The sequence below is a fragment of the Balaenoptera physalus genome (assembly GCF_965194825.1).
Source record: "Balaenoptera physalus genome assembly, chromosome: 19".
Classification (NCBI taxonomy): domain Eukaryota; kingdom Metazoa; phylum Chordata; class Mammalia; order Artiodactyla; family Balaenopteridae; genus Balaenoptera; species Balaenoptera physalus.
In genome coordinates, this window is record NC_138900.1 from 34,721,220 (window position 1) to 34,739,368 (window position 18,149).

Sequence of the window (18,149 nt, forward strand, 5' to 3'; positions counted from 1 at the left end):
TAAAATTTTCCAAGTACAAATGTTTTTTTTTTAATTTATTTTTATTTAATTTATTTATTTTTGGCTGTGTTGGGTCTTCGCTGCTGCATGCAGGCTTTCTCTAGATGTGGCGAGCGGGGGCTGCTCTTTGTTGCGGTATGCCGGCTTCTCATTGCAGTGGCTTCTCTTGTTGCGGAGCATGGGCTCTAGGCACATGGGCTTCGGGAGTTGCAGCATGCGGGCTCAGTAGTTGTGGCTCACGGGCTCTAGAGCGCAGGCTCAGTAGTTGTGGTGCACGGGCTTAGTTGCTCCGCGGCATGTGGGATCTTTCTGGACCAGGGCTCGAACCCATGTCCCCTGCCTTGGCAAGCAGATTCTTAACCACTGTGCCACCAGGGAAGCCTCCAATTACAAATGTTTTAGAAGGAATGTTTATATTAATACCTTCAACGAAAAACCAGCAATTGCCAGGAATAAGAAATCATAGAATAAAATAAATCTAATGTAAACAAAACAGTGCTGGTGAATTCTAGTTAGATAATGTCACAGAGCCAAGTAGACTAGGCAGTGTTAGAGAGGTGTTCAAGCCCTATTAGTACTAAACTGAGCTGGCTTGCCTCAACTTAGAAGAATTGAAAGAAAAATGTAGAAAGAGGAAGTTTAAATGCCCTGTCCACTGTTACCTAACACGGAACCATCACACTCCAGAGAGCTCCGTCCTGGGACTTCACAATAGTAAGGCTTTAGATGACTATGAACTTCCTGACCCTCAAAGGGTGCGTTGGGTAATACTGACCCCAACAGCTTTCCTAGCTTTTCAATTCACAGGATATCTCCGTGTGTGTGTGTGTGTGTGTGTGTGTGTGTGTGAATGTGTGTGTGTGTTTGTGTGTGTGTGTGTGTGTTGGATGGGGGACTTGTCCTGAGAGACTCTTCGATTCCCTCCGGTTGAAAGGTGGCTCAGGAAGGATGACATACTTGGCCCGGGTCACGCGGCACCGGCCGTCCAGCCTGCTTCTGCCCTGCCTGCTCCGCCGCCCACGGTCCGGCTGGCTCTCTCGGGAGGGGCGGGGCTGCCAGGCAGAGGGTGGGCAGTGGGGGCGGGGCACGTCGGGGGCGGGGCCGGGGCCCGAGTGCCCGCGCAGCCCAGGCTGGAGCTGAGCCGGGGAGTCAAGACTCAAGCTGCGGGGAGGAATCGGGGCGCCGGGGGTGAGTGGTCGTGAGCCCCGCGCGGGGGCGGCAGGTGCCGAGGATCCCGCTCCCGGGACTGGAACACCTGACTTCCGAACGGTCCAGGCCGCCAGCCTTAGGATGGGGCTGCCTCGGTTTCCCCTTCAGGAGTCCCGGGGTCTAGACGGAAAGGGGGTGTTTCGAGGTTGGGGAGCCTCCTGGTGGGCTGTGACTACAAACGATGAGGAGGTTTGGGAGAGTGGGCGGAACTTCTGCCCCAGGAGCCTCTGAGGTCTGGAGAGAGACCGTGATTTGGGGATCGAGGGGTTTGTGGGGGCAGAACATGCAGGATGAAGTTTCGACGCACCGGGCCGGCCTGGGAATGAGGAGGCCAGGCTTCAGGTCTGAGCGGGAGCTACTCTCTGTTCAGTCCCCTCCTCTCTCCCTCAGTGTCCCCATTTTCACCTTACTTGTGTATGGGTGGGTATAAATGAGAGTGCCTGGATGATCTCTAACCCTGCCTGTGGCCTTGTAACGGTCATGGGGGTCTCCTACCTCCTCCTCCTCCCCCGTGGTGGGTGTGGAGACCCCTGCCCATTCTGCATCCCATCCCTGCCCAGACCCGCCCCCACCAGGGCCTGCCGGCATCACAGCCTTTGTGCTGTTCATCCTCTCCTTCGCTCCTAATGTTGAGCAACAGCCATCTGGTCCTACTTGCTTTGCAGCAAACTCACAAGCCTCTCTCCATCCCCTCCAGGGAGGCCTCCCACAGCTGGACCCTTGGTTCTGAGTTTGTTCTTGCTTCTCTCTCTCTTTTGGAGCTCTTAGTCTCCTCCCTGTGGTGGGCTCCATCTCCCCATGGGCTGTTCCCTGGCCACAGGGTCCTTGTTCCATAGAGGGGAGAAGCCTGCCATGTCACCCGTCTCCTGACCCCTTGGTGAAGACCAGAGTGACATTCTGGTTGCTTCTGCTCTCCTGTTCCAACCACTCTGCCCCTAAGTTGGTTGGTTACTCAGATCCCCTCAGCCAATTGGCACTCTGAGATCTGAGGCAGAAAGGGACCCCATCTAGCCTACTGACCTCCCACCCAGCAGGATCCCTCTGTTGCATACGCTCAGTGATGGGAAGCTCATTCCTTATGAAGCGCTGTTCAGTGGCCTGCAGCTCCGGCTTCATTTGGTCAAAATCTGTGACTTGCAGATTCCACCCCTTGGCTCCACTTCTGCCTCCTGGAACCATGCAGAGTAAATTCATTCTTTTATTCATTCACACAATCTTGATCAGTGCCCTGCATGAGACACTGGGGATATAGCAATGAAAAAATCAGACAAAATCCCCTGCCCTCATGGGGTTGGTTTTCTAGAAGGGAGTTGGACAGCAGTCCAATAAGTAAATACAAGCTTTGTCAGGTGGTAAGAAGTGCTATGGAGACTAATAAAGCAGGCAAAGGGGATGAGGTATTGGGCTGGGGGTATTGTGGTTTTATATAGCTTAGTCAGGGAGGGCATCTCTGAGATGGTGACCACCGAGCAATGACTTGAAGGAGGCGAGGGGGGAGCTATGTGAATAACTGGGGGAAAGGACAGTGCACCCACAGAGGGAAGAGCATGTGCAAAGGTCCTCGGGCAGAAGCATGACATGTGGGAGCAGGTCTGGCTTGTTCTAGGAACAAGCGTGGCTGGAGCAGGGTAGGTGAGAAGCCAGTGAAGGATTAGTAGGAAATGAGTGCAGAGACATAAGGGGTGGGGAGGTGGGGATCCATTGCATGGGGTCTTGACGGCCACTGCGAGGGCTTTGGTTTTCACTCTAAGTGCACTGGGAGCCACTGGAGGTCTTTGAGAAGAGGCGTCACCTGCTCTTACCTAGAGGTTATTAGGTTCATCTGGCTGTGGACGGGAGAGAGAATGCAGGGAGGTGAATGCAGAAGGGTGGGGGACCAGTGAGGGGAACACTGCTGTCATTCTGGGTAGAGACCGTGGGGGCTTGTTACCTATGGCATAGAGGCGATGAAAAAATATCAGATTTTCAGATTTGGGATATATTTTGAAGGCAGGGGGTGATAGAATTTGAGATGTGAGAGAAAGGTGGAGTCAGAGGTGACTTGGAAGTTTTGGGGCTGAGCATCTTGAAGTTTAGAGCTGCCATCGGCTGAGATGGGACCTGTTTAGGGGGAAGAGCTGGAGTTTGGCTTTGTGCTTGTGAAGTTTGAGATGCCCATTGGGCATCCACATGAAGATGTCCATTAGGCAGTTGGAAAAGTTTAGTGGGGAGGTTGGAGCTGGAAATAAAATGTGGGGCATCATCACCATATAGCTGGTATTTAAAGCCATAACAGCAGGTAAGCTCACTTAGGGAGAGAGTGATACAGAGAAAAGAGGTCCCACCAGGGAGTTCTGGGGCTCCCAGCATTAGGAACTAGCCAAGGAGACAGAAAGAGTGGCCAGTGAGATGGGAGGAAAAATCAGAGAGTTGGGGTGTTCTGGAAGGCAATGAGGCAGGTGCTTCAAGGAGGAAAGAGGGAGTGATTATGACAGATGCCTTTGGCAGAGCCAGCGAGGTGAGGGCTGAGAATCCAGCAACCTGGAAGTCACTGGTGACCATGACAGAAGTAGCTGGGGGCCAAAGGGGACACGATCGGAGGGGATAGGAGGGGAGAACTTGAGGACAGCAGTATAGACAACAGCTAAGGAGTCCTGCTGTGAAGGGGGCAGAGAAATGGGGTCGGGTGGAGAAATTATAGTATGTGTATGTGCTGGTGAGAACTGCTCTCCCAGAGAGAAGCCCGGTGAAGGGGGCAAGAATGGAGGATGCCGCGGGAAGTGAGAGGGATGGGTCCACTGCCCCAGCAGGGGCGTGGCCCCAGCTGAGAGAAGGACAGTTAGGTTGAGCTTCCGGGGCCTCCCTCTCTTCTGTCTGCAGTGGCCCAGCAGGCTGAGATTTCAGCACTTAAGGAAATCAACTGGCTCAGGGCTCCAGAGAAACCAGACTGGCTGTGTCTCAGGAGGGAAGGAGATGTCAGGGCTTGGCCTGGGCTTGGGGATAAGGGGGGGCCCACGTGGGTTACCCATTCCACTTGACCCTCTGTTTCTGCAAGGAAGTGACCTTTTCTTTGCACAGACCTCATCTTCCTCTAGAAAAGACTACAATGACTCCAAAGTTGCAGTAATTGAAGCAGAGAAGAAAAGGCAACAGAGAGAGGCTGATTTAGTCTGAAGAGGGGAAGGCTGAGCAGGGAGTAAAGGGGCAAGAGGTAGGATTTTAGGGACCGTTTTTATGAGATAGGTGATGAATGGACATCTGTTTTCTCCCATTCCCAATTTAAACGGAAGCGGGAAAAACTTTGGTTAAATATAATCAGGAACTTCCTGTGCTGGTTAGTGAGGACAGCAACAGGCCAGGTCCTCTGCCCTGGATGTTTAAGATGAGAAAGAACAATGCCTTCTTAGAGACAGGATGCTGGCCAGATTGGTCCTTGGGGATTCTCCCACCTCTGAGGTTTCTGGAAGAAGGCCAGGACAGAGTTGGGACTTTCCAGGTACTGGTGGGAAGATGGAGCAGCAAACCTTCTGGCTTGGGCCTGCCTCTTTCTCCAGGTGCCCTGACATCACGAGTTGGATATGTGTGGCTCAAGCATCCATCGGCTGACCCAGACTCGGAGTGTTTGGGAAGGGCCCCTGCTTACTTGTAGCTTGTCCACTTGTGGCCTAGCATGTCTACGGGTGTGTCAGAGATCACTGGGCTTGGTGGGGTCTCTCAGTGCAGCTAATGGTGGAGGGAGAAGGCTTTGTGCCAGAACTGCTGAGAATTGTGTAGTTCTTCACAGCTGGTTGGCCACCTCTGGCTTCTGCCCATCTTTTCGGGGGTTTCCCTGGGAGAGAGATGGGGTCTGTGGGCAAATCTAGACCTGCCAGTCCTGTGCCACTCAGCCTTGCCTTCCTGCTCAAGGCCTGCCTGCAGATGACTTGGCCATGCCTACTCTAAGCCTAATGATCTTTGACGGGGCAGGGAGGGTGGTCCAGGCTCTCCCGATGCTGAGGAAAGAGCAGCTGTCCGTCCTTAGGCATCCTCTGAGTAAAAGGGGCAGAGAATGTCCTGTCTCAACTTAACTCCAACTTCTTTAATTTCTGGCTGCACACATGCCCTCCAGGCATTGGGTCGGCAAGAGAGTGCTGACCCCATTTCTGGGCTGTTTCTGGAAGGGTGGGTGGTAGTTCTTTTCCCCAGGACCTGGGCAGGGGTGGTGATGGGGCTGAGAACCAATCTAGGGTCAAGCCCAGAGCTCTTCCTACCCTGTCCTGTTCTCTCCTCTCCCCTTTCCCCACCTCTACCCTCTTGACTCCTCTGCTTGGCAGTGGGCGCAAGAAGGAGGCCTGCTTGGCCAGAGAGAACTATTTTCCTTTCTGGTTTACTGTGGCCTCCGCACTGAGGATGCCCTCCCTCCCAAGCTGCCAGACACATGGGTAACCTCGCTGCCTCAGTTTCCTCATCTGGCCAGCGCAAGGCTTCCAGCCTAGGTGTTGGCAGCATTCCGAGCTGGTGATTTCTCCTTTCCCTTACTTTGGATGGCATATGAGGACAGGCGCAGAACGTTCCAGCCCCACCCCCTCCCTCAGTGGATTTTTGATTCATGAACGTTCCCACTGTACTTCCCCTTGGCCCAGCCCCGTGCCAAGCTTAGTGACGCCAGGATGAGTAAAACCCAGGCTTCCACTTGGGCCAAGAAGGGAGTTAGACGCATAAACAACCAATAGGAAATACACAGACTTTCCAAGACCCTTGGCATCTGCTCCTTTGAGTATCCTGGAATGTCCCTTTTTTGTAGAAAGAAGCTGGCGTTCCTCTTCTTTTTTCATGCCTACCTCCTTTCACTTTCATTTTCTGTGGGCACTGCCCCAGCTTACGGCCCTGGATTCTGTGACTGTCGCAGAAGGGACCCTGCTGAGAGATTTTCTCTGCCGCATGGGGACACTCCCAGGGCCTGAAGCTCCGTGAGATCGCTTCCCCACAGATTCCCAGGACCCAGAGTCTGAAGGCTGAGCCCAGAGCAAGCCATCGACAGAGGTGACGGCACATAGTGTGTGGTGGAAGGGAGTTGGGGGGTGGTGAGGGCCTGGGCATTTGGGGAGGGGGCAGTGGACTGGGGTCAGTGCAACCATAAGCTTTGAAACGTCTTAGTTTGTACCATGAGTTTCGCTTCACCTGGGTTGGCATCTTTATAGCAATGTTCTGGGTCTGTCCCTGGCGGTAGCAGTGGGTTACCTACACGGGCCTGGGCTTGGACCCCTGTGGGGAACCCAAATATAAGGGAATTAAAGACATGCCTTCTGGAGTTGCACTGCTTGGGTTCAAATCCTAGCTCTACCTCATCTACCTTGTATCCTTGGACAAGCCTCAGTTGTACTCAGGTCTCTCTGTGCCTCAGTTTCTTCACCTGTATAATGGGGCTGATCCTAGTACCCACTTCAGAGTGGTTGGGAGGGTTAATGAAAGCACTTAGAATAGTGCTTGGCACATTGTATGCGGTTAATAAATGTTAGCCATTGTTGAAAAGAGAGCTGCGGTAGCCTGAATCCAACCAGCATGTTAGGGCCCTCTCATATGGCCTCAGAGAGAATTGATTCCCTGATCCCTTGGGAGACATTGCTCCTAATATTAAGTCAAGCCTTTTAAAACTTCTTAAAGCAGGGATGAAGCATGGATGTGGGAGCCAGGGGCCTTGATTTAACTCCTGGCTGCTTCAAACCCTCTGTGGGACCTCGAGCCAGTTTCTTGCCTTCTCTGGGCCTCAGTTTGTACATCCATACAATGGGGAGCTTGCATTGGTAATGTCTGAGGGTAGAACTGTGGCCGTCTTGGTCTCAGGGTGGGGCTGACTTGCTCTCTCCACTGCCGCCCGCCTGCTTCCTGAGAAGTCCTGCACTGGACCTCATTCTCCTCCCCAGATTGTGAAATGTACACGCAGGACGCCTTCCAGGCACAGAGGAGCCAGCTGGTGGAGCTGCTGGTCTCGGGGTCCCTGGAGGGCTTTGAGAGCGTTCTGGACTGGCTGCTTTCCTGGGAAGTGCTCTCCTGGGAGGACTACGAGGGGCTCAGCCTCTTGGGCCAGCCTGTCTCCCACTTGGCCAGGCGCCTCCTGGACACTGTCTGGAATAAGGGTGCTTGGGGCTGTGAACTACTCACTGCGGCTGTGCAGGAGACCCAGGCTGACAGACAGCCCCCCGAGCTTCCCGGCTGCTGGGAGCCCCACTCACCCCACCCAGCCCGTGACCTGCAGAGTCACCGGCCAGCCATCGTCAGGAGACTCTACGGCCACGTGGAGGGTGTGCTGGACCTGACACAGGCGCGGGGTTTCATCAGCCAGTACGAATGTGATGAAATCAGGCGGCCCATCTTCACGTCATCCCAGCGGGTAAGGCTCTTCCCTCTTGGCTCATCAGAATTCAAAGGAAAAGCGTGCTTAGTTACCGAAACTGGTTTGTGAAGTCAGCCCTGTGGGGAGACATGGGTCGTGGCGCTTCCCCTTTAAGGGTAGTAGCCAAGCAGGTGAAAGTTGCTCTGGATTTTTGGTATCATGCCACTTCTGATGAGAGGCAGTGTTATATGGTGGCGAGCATCTTGGATTCTGGAGTCAGGACGATGCAGGCTCAAGGCCTGTGACTTTAGGCTTCTCTATGGAAACTCACCATCCTTCATCTCTCCTGTCTCAGATTCCTCATCTGGGAAACACAGATGGGAGAATTCAATGAGGTGAGCTACGTAACTCTTAGAACGGTGTCTAGCACGTAGTAAGCACTCATTAACATTACCGTTGGCTACGGTCAATTCTGTTATCAGTGATATTCTGTACTTGTACGCTTTTAATGCTGTCTGCTTTAAATTAACAGCTCAACAGATGATAAAAATTCATTAAATTAAATCTGTGTTTAATAATGAATATAGCATTCTATGTACTAATATAGTTTAAATGCCCACATAGGATTTCTAATATGAAATTGCATTAGATCACAGACATTTGGAGTTGGGATAACTGCCTCTGAATGTGACATTCCACAAGAACAGAAGAGTGTCTTTTGGGTATTTTTGAAACTCTTTGTTTTATTTTCCCCAAAATAGTGAACCTCAGGCCTCCCGTGATGCAGACGGAACAGTCATTAACACCTCACTTTATGGATTGGGAAATTTGGGTCCCAGAAAAGTGGTTTGAAAAAGCTCACAGTAGTTCATGAGAGGGCCAGTGCTGGACACAGTGCTTTGACTAATTCATTCATCATTAATTTATTCATCCAGAATCTATTTTGATGCCTACTACGTGCCAGGCTCTGTCTTAAAGCTTATTGTGCTGAGAGCCTTGTACATAGTAGGCACTCAAGAAATACTTGTTGAACAAATAATGAATTATTGAATGAATGAATGAATGAATTGGAATTACATTGCAGTGTTAGGATGGGCTGGGTTGGGGGACTTTCTAGTTACTGTTTTTGTCAATTTTTAAAATATGTATTTGGTGTTTTTGTCTATTTTTTAAAAATATGTATTTGGTGTCCATGTGAGTTTAGGTAAGCCTGGTTGAGACTGATGGAATAAGTCTGTTCAAGGCTGTTTTAAAGTATTTATAGTATTTATGTTCAAGTATTTATAGAGCAGACATGTTCTGGTCCTCTCTCACTAGTGCACCTGAAACCTACAGTTGTACCCTGAGCACTAGATCCTTGAGCCTGGCCCTGGAGGGATTATAGAGACTCAATGAAATCACCTCTCATCCAAGTGATTTACATCTTTCAGAATTGTTTTTCCTATCCTTTATAGGGTTATGGCTTTTTTTTCCCCTCTATTTTCAGTTATTCACTTTCAGTGGGTCCTGAGAGGGAACCAGATTGGGTGTGTATTCAACTGTTCATTTCACTACCCGATACTGTATTGACTTCTTTAAACGCATCTTGTTTATGGATGTTTTTCTGGCCTTTTATTGTGGTGGAAGAGAGATGCCCATGGTATTGTCGTAATCAGTAGAAACCTTCCCACACTTCTCCATCCGCCTTTCTGGAAAAATAATGACTTTTGCTTTCCCCACAGGCAAGAAGGCTCCTCGATCTTGCCACAGTGAAGGCGAATGGGTTGGCTGCCTTCCTTCTACAATGTGTTCAGGAATTACCTGTCCCGTTGGCCCTGCCTTTTGAAGGTATATATGTGTTCTTCTCAGTTCATCAGAAAGGGAAAGAAAGACTTTCAGATTCATGCTTAAGAGCAAAAACTCCAGCACGAGACTTGTCAGAATCCCACTTAACTGGCTGTGCAAACCCCCCTACGACTTAGTTTCCTTATTTTAAGGGTAACATCACCACTGTCTCACTGGGCTGTTGGGAGGATTAACAGGATTAATGTGTGTAGTATTAGGGCTTGCTTTTATTTCTTCCTGCACTGCAGAGGGATCACGGGAGCTACCTTGTCCTGAGAGCTAATACATATGTTCCTTACTAGCCATACTCTTGTATTGGAAAGATGTGGATACACTTTTTAATGGCTGGTACCTCTTGATCTCTGCAGTTTAGCTACTCATCATGAGAAACTCAGGAGCCAAATGGATTTAGATAATGCGATATCTCTCATTTCACATGGTCACCGACCCAGTTCAGGAATGGGAGAGGCTTGGATGGCACAGCTTGAACATCCTAGGCATCCTGCCAGGTGCTTTATTTACGATATCTGTCCTTGGCAACAAACTTGAGAAGTAGGTATTGTTTTTTCCAGTTTACAGATGTGGAAACTGGGACAGGGAGATTGAGTGACAAGGTAGGGGAGGATGGATCTGGTTTTAGACCATCTGCACCTACACTTCCTCTTTTCCTGGGAGAAGAGCTTGTCGGTTGCAAAGAGAGGACGCAAGCCTGGTGTGTCTTATTCCCCACATCACCGTCAGGAAAGCTCATCAGCACCCAGGGTCCCTGAACGGTGCATGGTGCTGACAGATGGATTTATCACCCTGGGCCCTGCCCTCTGGGCAGTGAGCATGCTTGTGGGAAGGATGTCGGAAGCCTGTGCTTGGAGCCTGGGTGTGCACCCTCTCACCTGAGAACAGAACACAGACGTCGGTTTGTGACAGGGGTTGCTGCCCAGAGCATGGTACCTGGCTTGACCCTTGGTTAATGTATAATGTTGATATCATCAAGCACAGCTGGCTCTCCATGCATTGTAACACCGTGCCATGGTGCCAGATTCCCCAGGGTGACGATTCCAAAAGTGATGATTGACATGTGTTTGTTTTTAAAATGAGAGATATTTTTTTTTCCTGGAGAATTTTGATGGCAGCTGGAAAACCTGCATGGGAAATCAGGGTATTGAGAAAATATACATATTGTACGGTCTCCGTTCAGTGCTCCTAGTTTATCCAGATGGCATTAAGAGCAATGACAGGGACTTCCCTGGTGGTCCAGTGGTTAAGACTCCACGCTCCCAATGCAGGGGACCTGGGTTTGATCCCTGGTCAGGGAACTAGATGTTGCGTGCCGCAACTAAGAGCCTGCACGCTGCAACTAAAAGATCCCACATGCTGCAACTAAAGATCCCGCATGTGGCAACGAAGATCCCGCGTGCCGCAGCTAAGACCTGGCACAGCCAAACAAACAAGTAAGTAAGTAAATAAATAAATAAATATTAAAAAAAAAAAAAAGCAGTGACAGTCATCAGCTTTGGGAACAGAACAGGTAGCACAATCACAGGACATGTCCCTTTGGATGACCATAAATACAGCTTCAGTGAGCTCAGAGCGCTCTGTGAGAATTACCTGTTAGTCTTTGAGCTGAGAACAAATGGGTCAGTACCTGGTTGGGGGCAGTGAGGCTGTGATGCTCTGAGGTCCCACCGCCCTGGGGTTCTGGACCATCATTTCCCCATTTGCTATAAAAAGATCTAACCCCTGACACAGGGAGTGGTTTGCTCATGCTGGTATTAGGATGATAAAGGAAAGACAGCAGCCCTGTGGACACATCCTAGACATGAGAATTTTTATGGCAGAGGGTTGTATGAAGAGGATGGGGAAGTGGATATTGATCAAGGAATCTTGTCCAAGTCCTTGACCTGGGCACCCCAGTGACCCTGCCACCATCCAGTGCTGGGTCCACCCACGTAATCCAGGATAATCTTCCCATCTCAAGGTCTTTAGTTTAAGCACATCTGTCTAGTCCCTTTTGCAAGTAAGTTAACATTCACAGATCCTGAGGATTAGGATGTGGGCACCTCGGAGGGGCCACTGCTGTGCCTATCACACCCAATAATAATAATGATAATCAACACCATTTTGTGAGAGTATGTCAGCATTCTCCTAAACGCTATTTTATCTCATTTCTTTCTAAAACGATCCTTCAAGGTGCGAATTGTCTCCAATTTTAGAGATAAGAATACTGAGGCCAGAAAGGATGAGAGGTTTGCCCAAGCTGATGGTGGACCCAGATTTCTTTCTCTTTTTTTTTTTAAGATTTATTTATTTATTTTTGGCTGCATCGGGTCTTAGTTGCGGCACGCGGGATCTTCGTTGAGGCATGCGAGATCTTTCGTTGCGGCACATGGCCTTCTCTCTAGTTGTGGCGTGCGGGCTTTCTCTCTCTAGTTGTAGTGTGCAGGTTCCAGAGTGCGTGGGCTCTGTAGTTTGCCACACCCAGGCTCTCTGGTTGAGGTGCGCGAGCTCAGTAGTTGCGGCGCGGGCTTAGTTGCCCCGCCGCATGTGCAATCTTAGTTCCCTGACCAGGGATCGAACCCGCGTTCCCCGCATTGGAAGGCGGATTCTTTACCACTGGACCACCAGGGAAGTCCCTGGCCCCAGATTTCAAACTTAGATGTATCTGACTTCAGAAACCGGGCTCCTAAGCCCTTAAACCTTCTGTTTCCCTTTAGAAAGAACAACTGAGGCTGAGTGGTGAGGGGACTTGTCTGCAGCTCCTGAACCCATGTGGTGGGACAGGCCTCAGAATGTAGGTCTTCTGACCCCAACCTGGTGCTCCTTCTAATCTTCTACAGCTCTTTCCAATGTCAGTAATAACAATGGTGCTAGGCAGTGTCTTCTGACCACTTTGTGTGGGACACTGAACAAAGAACTGCCAGGCATTGTCTTCATCGGGCCATGGTTTCTTACATAGGTCCCTCTCCATGTAAGGTAGGAACCACTGCTTCTCCCATTTCACAGGGGAGAAAACTGAGTCTTGGGAAGGTTACGTGACCAACCTCAAAGCCCATAGCTTGTGAGTGGAGACCCAGGATGAGCACCGCCCATGTGTCCCATCCCATTCCCCCAGGCAGCCCACCCTCTAGTCAGGTCCCATCTTCACCATGGTGCCACCTGATTTGTTTCTTCTTCTGTCTTCCAGATGCCGCCTGTAAGAGGTACATGTCCAAGCTGAGGACCACGGTATTGGCTCAGTCTCGCTTCCTGAGCACCTACGATGGGACAGAGAACCTTTGCCTGGAGGAAATATATACAGAGAATGCTCTAGAGATCCGGATGGAGGCGGACATGGCTGGACCTCTGCAGCAGAGCCCCGCCACCCTGGGCCTGGAGGAGCTTTTCAGCACCCGCGGCCACCTCAACGAACACGCGGACACTGTGCTGGTGGTGGGCGAGGCGGGCAGCGGCAAGAGCACGCTTCTGCAGCAACTGCACCTGCTCTGGGCTTCAGGGAGGGCCTTCCAGGAATTTATCTTCGTCTTCCCATTCAGCTGCCGACAGCTGCAGTGCCTGGCGAAACCGCTGTCGGTGTGGACACTGCTCTTTGAACACTGCTGTTGGCCCGACCTTGGCCAGCAGGACGTCTTCCAGGTCCTCCTCGACCACCCCGAGCGCATCCTCTTAACCTTCGACGGCTTTGACGAGTTCAAGTTCAGGTTCATGGATCGAGAACGTCACTGCTGTCCGACCGCCCCCACGTCTGTCCAGAGTCTGCTCTTCAACCTTCTGCAGGGCAACCTGCTAAAGAATGCCCGCAAGGTGTTGACCAGCCGTCCGGACGCGGTGTCGGCGAGCCTCAGGAAGCACGTGCGCACGGAGCTCAGCCTCAAGGGCTTCTCGGAAGAGGGCATCGAACTGTACCTGAGGAGGCGCCATCGCGAGCCTGGGGTGGCCGACCGCCTCATCCGCCTGCTCAGAGCCACCTCGGCCCTGCACAGTCTGTGCCACCTGCCCGTCTTCTCCTGGATGGTGTCCAAATGCCACCAGGAACTGTTGCTGCAGGGCGGGGGGTCCCCGAAGACCACCACAGATATGTACCTCCTGATCCTGCAGCACTTTCTGCTGCATGCCTCTCCGCCGGACTCCGCGGCCCATGGTCTGGGAGCTGGCCTGCTTCGGGGCCGGTTCCCCACCCTCCTGCGCCTCGGCCGCCTGGCTCTGTGGGGCCTGGGCACGTGCTGCTACGTGTTTTCCACCAAGCAGCTGCAGGCAGCACACGTCGACAGTGAGGACGTTTCTCTTGGCTTCCTGGTGCGTGCCAAGAGGGTTGTGCCTGGGAGCACAGCCCCCCTGGAATTCCTGCACATCACTTTCCAGTGCTTCTTTGCTGCGTTCTACCTCGCTCTCAGTGCCGACACGCCGCCATCCTCGCTCAGACACCTCTTCAGCGGTCACGGGCCTGGCTGCTCGCCGCTGGCCAGGGTGCTGCCCAAACTGTGTGTGAAGGGTTCCGGGTGCAAAGAAGGCAGCGTGGCCGCGTTGCTGCAGGGGGCCGAGCCGCACAACCTCCAGATCACAGCGGCCTTCCTGGCGGGGCTGTTGTCCCAGGAGCGCCGGGGCCTGCTGGCCGAGTGCCAGGTGTCTGAGAAGGCCCTACTCTGCCGCCAGGCCTGCACCCGGCAGTGTCTGGCCCGCAGCCTCCGCAAGCACTTTCGCTGCATCCCACCAGCCGTGCCGGGCGAGGCCAAGAGCATGCATGCCATGCCCAGCTTCATCTGGCTCGTCCGGAGCCTGTATGAGATGCAGGAGGAGCGGCTGGCGCGGGAGGCTGTGCGTAGGCTGGACGTCGGGCATCTCAAGCTGACATTCTGCAGTGTGGGCCCGGCTGAGTGTGCTGCCCTGGCCTTTGTGCTGCGGCACCTCCGGCAGCCTGTGGCCCTGCAGCTGGACCACAACTCTGTGGGCGACATTGGCGTGGAGCAGCTGCTGCCTTGCCTCGGCGTCTGCAAGGCTCTGTAGTGAGTGTTGCTGGGCGATGCTGGCTGGGCACGGGGGGAATGCCACCATCGGGGTGCAGGTAGGGGAGCCCCGTGCTGGGAGCCAGCAGTCCAGGCCCAGCCCCAGGCCCTGCCACCCCTTTGGTGCAACCCCAGCCGAGTCCCCTCCCCAGTCTGGGCCTTAGTTTTGACTTATAATAGCGATAGCCGTAATTCATGAAATGGTCCATGTGCCAGGCACTGTGTTACGCTTTTCCCAGAGATACCTCCTTTAATCCCCATGACCACCCTGGGCTGTAGGCAGGGACATTATTTTCCCCATTATCCTCAATTAGAGGCTCCGAGAAACGAGGGGACTTGTCCAGGGTCACATAGGAGATGGCAGAGCTAGGATTCACAAATCACATCTTTCTGGTTACCAGTCTCTGCTCTCCACAAGCAACCTGTGTATGGACGGGCTTCAAAGGCACCATGGCAACCTTTAAATCACAGGCAAAGTTGGGTGTAATATGTGTTTGTATTAGGAACCACCTCCAAATCAAAGGTGACTTGCACCCCATGAGAGATTTTATTTTATTTTTTAAAATTTATTTATTTATTTATTTTTAATGGACATATAGTTGATTTACATAGTGTATCAGTTTCAGGTGTACAGCAAAGTGATTCAGTTATACATATATATGTCTATATCTATATATTTTTTCTATTCTTTTCCATTGTAGATTGTTACAAGATATTGAATATAGTTCCCCGTGGTATACAGTAAATCCTTGTTGTTTATCTATTTTATATATGGTAGGCTACATCTGTTAATCCCATAGTCCCATGAGAGTCTTTAAAATCCCAATGAGATGGAAATTTCGAGACCCAAGAGATAGAAAGTGGCCACAGAGTTTCACCTGCTTTTTTATTCCTTATGTAGTGCAGAGATTTTGGCCTGGCCCTTACTCTCAGCCCCTGTCTAAAGGTGTGAGCTTTCCCACGTTTCTGCCCCAGCCCCCGTGGGCCTCTCTTCACATCTTGGGCCAGATGAGGGCAGAGGGTGTGCCCAGGTCAGGTGGCCAGCATGCTGCAGGCTCCCCAACTTCCCTTCCAGCCTTGAAAGGTGATTCCTGCTCCCTGCTTTAAACCTCTGAGAAAGCAGAAGTTATAGCTTTAACTTGAAATTGACTCACAGCCTCTCCAGGGCTTTTGGTCTACCCCAGGTGACCTTAGATTGACTCTGAGCAAAGAAGAAACCTCTCCTTGACTTTATTAGGGTGACCTACCTTCTCTGGGCCAAAGCAGCGAGATTTTTTTTTCTGCATGGAGCCAAACACGTGGATATCTACTAGAAACTGTGTGGTGGCCTTTGTTATCAGGACCATGGTCATAGATTTATAAATATAATGCAATAATAATGTAATATATAACATATCATAGAGAGTTAATATGTATATGATACATAGTTAATGTATGTGATAAACATGTATATATAGGGAGGAAGCTGATTTGGATGATTTGAGGAGAGTTTAATAAAAGGACAGCTTACAGAAGCTTGGGCAGGAGTTAGGAAGAGCAGGTAGAGATGGTGCAGGGTCCCGGGGCCGGTGACAGTGGGGATGGGGTAGGGACAGGGCTGTTGACCTCCTTAGACCTGAAGGGGTGGGGGTGGGAGGAGTGGCTCTTGGCTGAGAAGAGCATGCGGAGAGGTCTGTCTGAAAGGACCGAGGCTGCAGCAGCCTGGAAAGATGAGAGCTGGGGGTAAACCCTGGCCTTCCTCTCCTCCCAACTCTCGCCTTAACCCACAGGGAGCCGGAGCAGGGTGTCTACGATGTAGTCCACGGGAATCAGCTCCCCACCGAGAGCCAGGCGGAGAAGGGGGAGAGTGGATCTGGCCGGGTAGATGGAAGATGGAAACACAATACCCTAGTTCCCCAGGAAGGAGGAATCATGATATATGCATTCAGGAATTTCGAGACCTGTCTGTGGGAGCTGTTCTCCTGATAGAAATATGAATGTGTGTTTTTCTGGATAGTGGACCTCCAGAGTAGTTCTCCAAAGGGTCCTTGAACCCCAAGGGGTCCAGAACCTCTGATCTGGATAATCCTCATAGATGGATCCCTAGATTGAGTGGCTCCCCTTCTCCTGGGCTGGGAAGGCCCACGTGACCGCCACAGTGTGTGGAAGGGCTGGGTGGAGGCTGGGGCCCTGCCTCGATTTTCAGAGAAAGACCAGTATGGTCTGGTTCTAATGCTCAGACTGGAGTGTGCAAAGGGACTTGTGGAAATGCAGATTCTTGGGCCTGTTCCCAGTGGTTTCCATTCTGTAGGTCTGAGGTGGGGGCCCCGGAATGTAGGTTTTTAACCCAGTGATTCTGCTACAAGCGGTTCAGAGGCCACACTGTGAAGACTGCTGCTCTGTGGGAACCAGCTTGATTTTCCATTAACAGTGAAAGTCCCTGACCAAGTTCCTCCGAGCTTTACCCTACACACACTTGGGTATTGAAACCGCCATTGCTACGGGGGAGGGGCAGAAACCATGAGGTTGCTGCGTGGGCATTTCCTGTGTGTGAGAGAGACAGAGACAGACAGAGACAGAGACAGATAGTGAATGAGGGAGCGGGGCAGAGGGACAGAGGGAAAGAGACAAAGACAGGGAGGGCGGGAGGGAAGTGGGGAAGGGAGGGAAGGGGGGAAGAGAGAGAAAGGAAAAGAGAGAGAGAGGTTTCTCTCCCACAGTGCCAAGCTGCATCTCTCCCACTTGAAGCTGTTTCCATGCCAACCGAAACCCTCAGGCTTCAAGAAGCCCCATACACAAAGTGCCCCAATGCGTGTAGGTTTCTTTAGACCCCGATTCTGACTCTAGGGCGATGGCTTTCGAAGTTTTTTGACTCTGACCCACAGTCGGAGAGGGTGTGAGCAGGCACACGGGCGTGTCAAATTGAAATTTCACAAAATAACCTATTAACCGCGATACACTCTGCTCTCTTTTTCCTTTCTCTTCTTTTTCCAATTTAAAAATGCTGCTCCAAACCTTCTGAGTTGATTTTGTGATGCACCAATGCATGAATCTGATGTTAGAGCCCAGAGCAGGCCGGAAGGGAGAGGCTGTACAACGGCATCGTTTAGAGTGGGCTTTGGAGCCAGAAAACCTAGGCCGCAATCCTTTAGGTGCTGTGCAACCTTAGTGAAGTCGCTTCACTTGCTGGGCCTCAGTTTCCTTCTCTCTGGTGGACATCATAATAGTACCTACTTCATTAAAGATTAAAGAAGAAAAGAAAATAAACAGAAACAAAAAAAAGATTGAAGAAGATTAAATATTGTTACTATTGGGAAGTGCTCCATAAGTGCGAGCGACCATATTACAGGTAGCTTTTACTATGTGCCAGGTGCGCACAGGGCTTTATGTGCGCTATCTCTTTAAATCCTCACCAGAGCCCAGTGAGGTCGGCATTACCATCCTTCCTTTTCTACAGATAAAGGGACCAGCAAATAGCTAGCAAGTGGCTGCCAGGATCAGAACTTCCTTTGAGGGACTCCAGAGAGCCTGAGGTGTTAACCTTTAAGTCAGGGCCTCCCAAGTTGGCCTGAAGATGCAGAATCATGGGCACAGTTATTAAAATACACAGATCCCTGAGCCCCTCCCCACACTTGCAGACTCACCAGCTCCAGGGGAGGGGCCCGGGAGTCTGTATTTATATTTATTTATTTTATTGATTTATTTTTTATTTTTGGCTGCCTTGGGTCTTCGTTGCAACTAGAGAAAGCACGGGCTTTCTCTAGTTGCAGCAAGCGGGGGGCTACTCTTCCTTGCGGTGCGCGGGCTTCTCACTGGGGTGGCTTCTCTTGTTGCAGAGCATGGGCTCT

At 51.3% G+C, this 18,149-nt stretch overlaps 1 protein-coding gene and 1 long non-coding RNA gene across 8 annotated transcripts in view; one reads left to right on the forward strand and one right to left on the reverse strand.

Moving 5' to 3' along the window:
* Positions 1-18,149, reverse strand: part of LOC309648989 — a 1,142,769-nt gene that overhangs the window by 152,650 nt on the left and 971,970 nt on the right. The window lies entirely within an intron of this gene.
* The window catches only part of NOD2 (nucleotide binding oligomerization domain containing 2), a 30,296-nt gene continuing 13,294 nt past the window's right edge, over positions 1,148-18,149 (forward strand). For 3 of the 7 annotated variants that reach the window (XR_014256636.1, XM_082436858.1, XM_082436859.1), the window contains exons 1-3: positions 6,226-7,558; positions 9,223-9,328; positions 12,507-14,322. Coding sequence is in view for 6 of the 7 variants with exons in the window: in XM_082436858.1 (XP_082292984.1) it covers positions 7,100-7,558; positions 9,223-9,328; positions 12,507-14,322 (2,381 nt within the window). In the remaining variant the exon portion in view is untranslated. The other 4 variants (XM_082436855.1, XM_082436854.1, XM_082436857.1 and 1 more) reach the window with 4 other exon arrangements.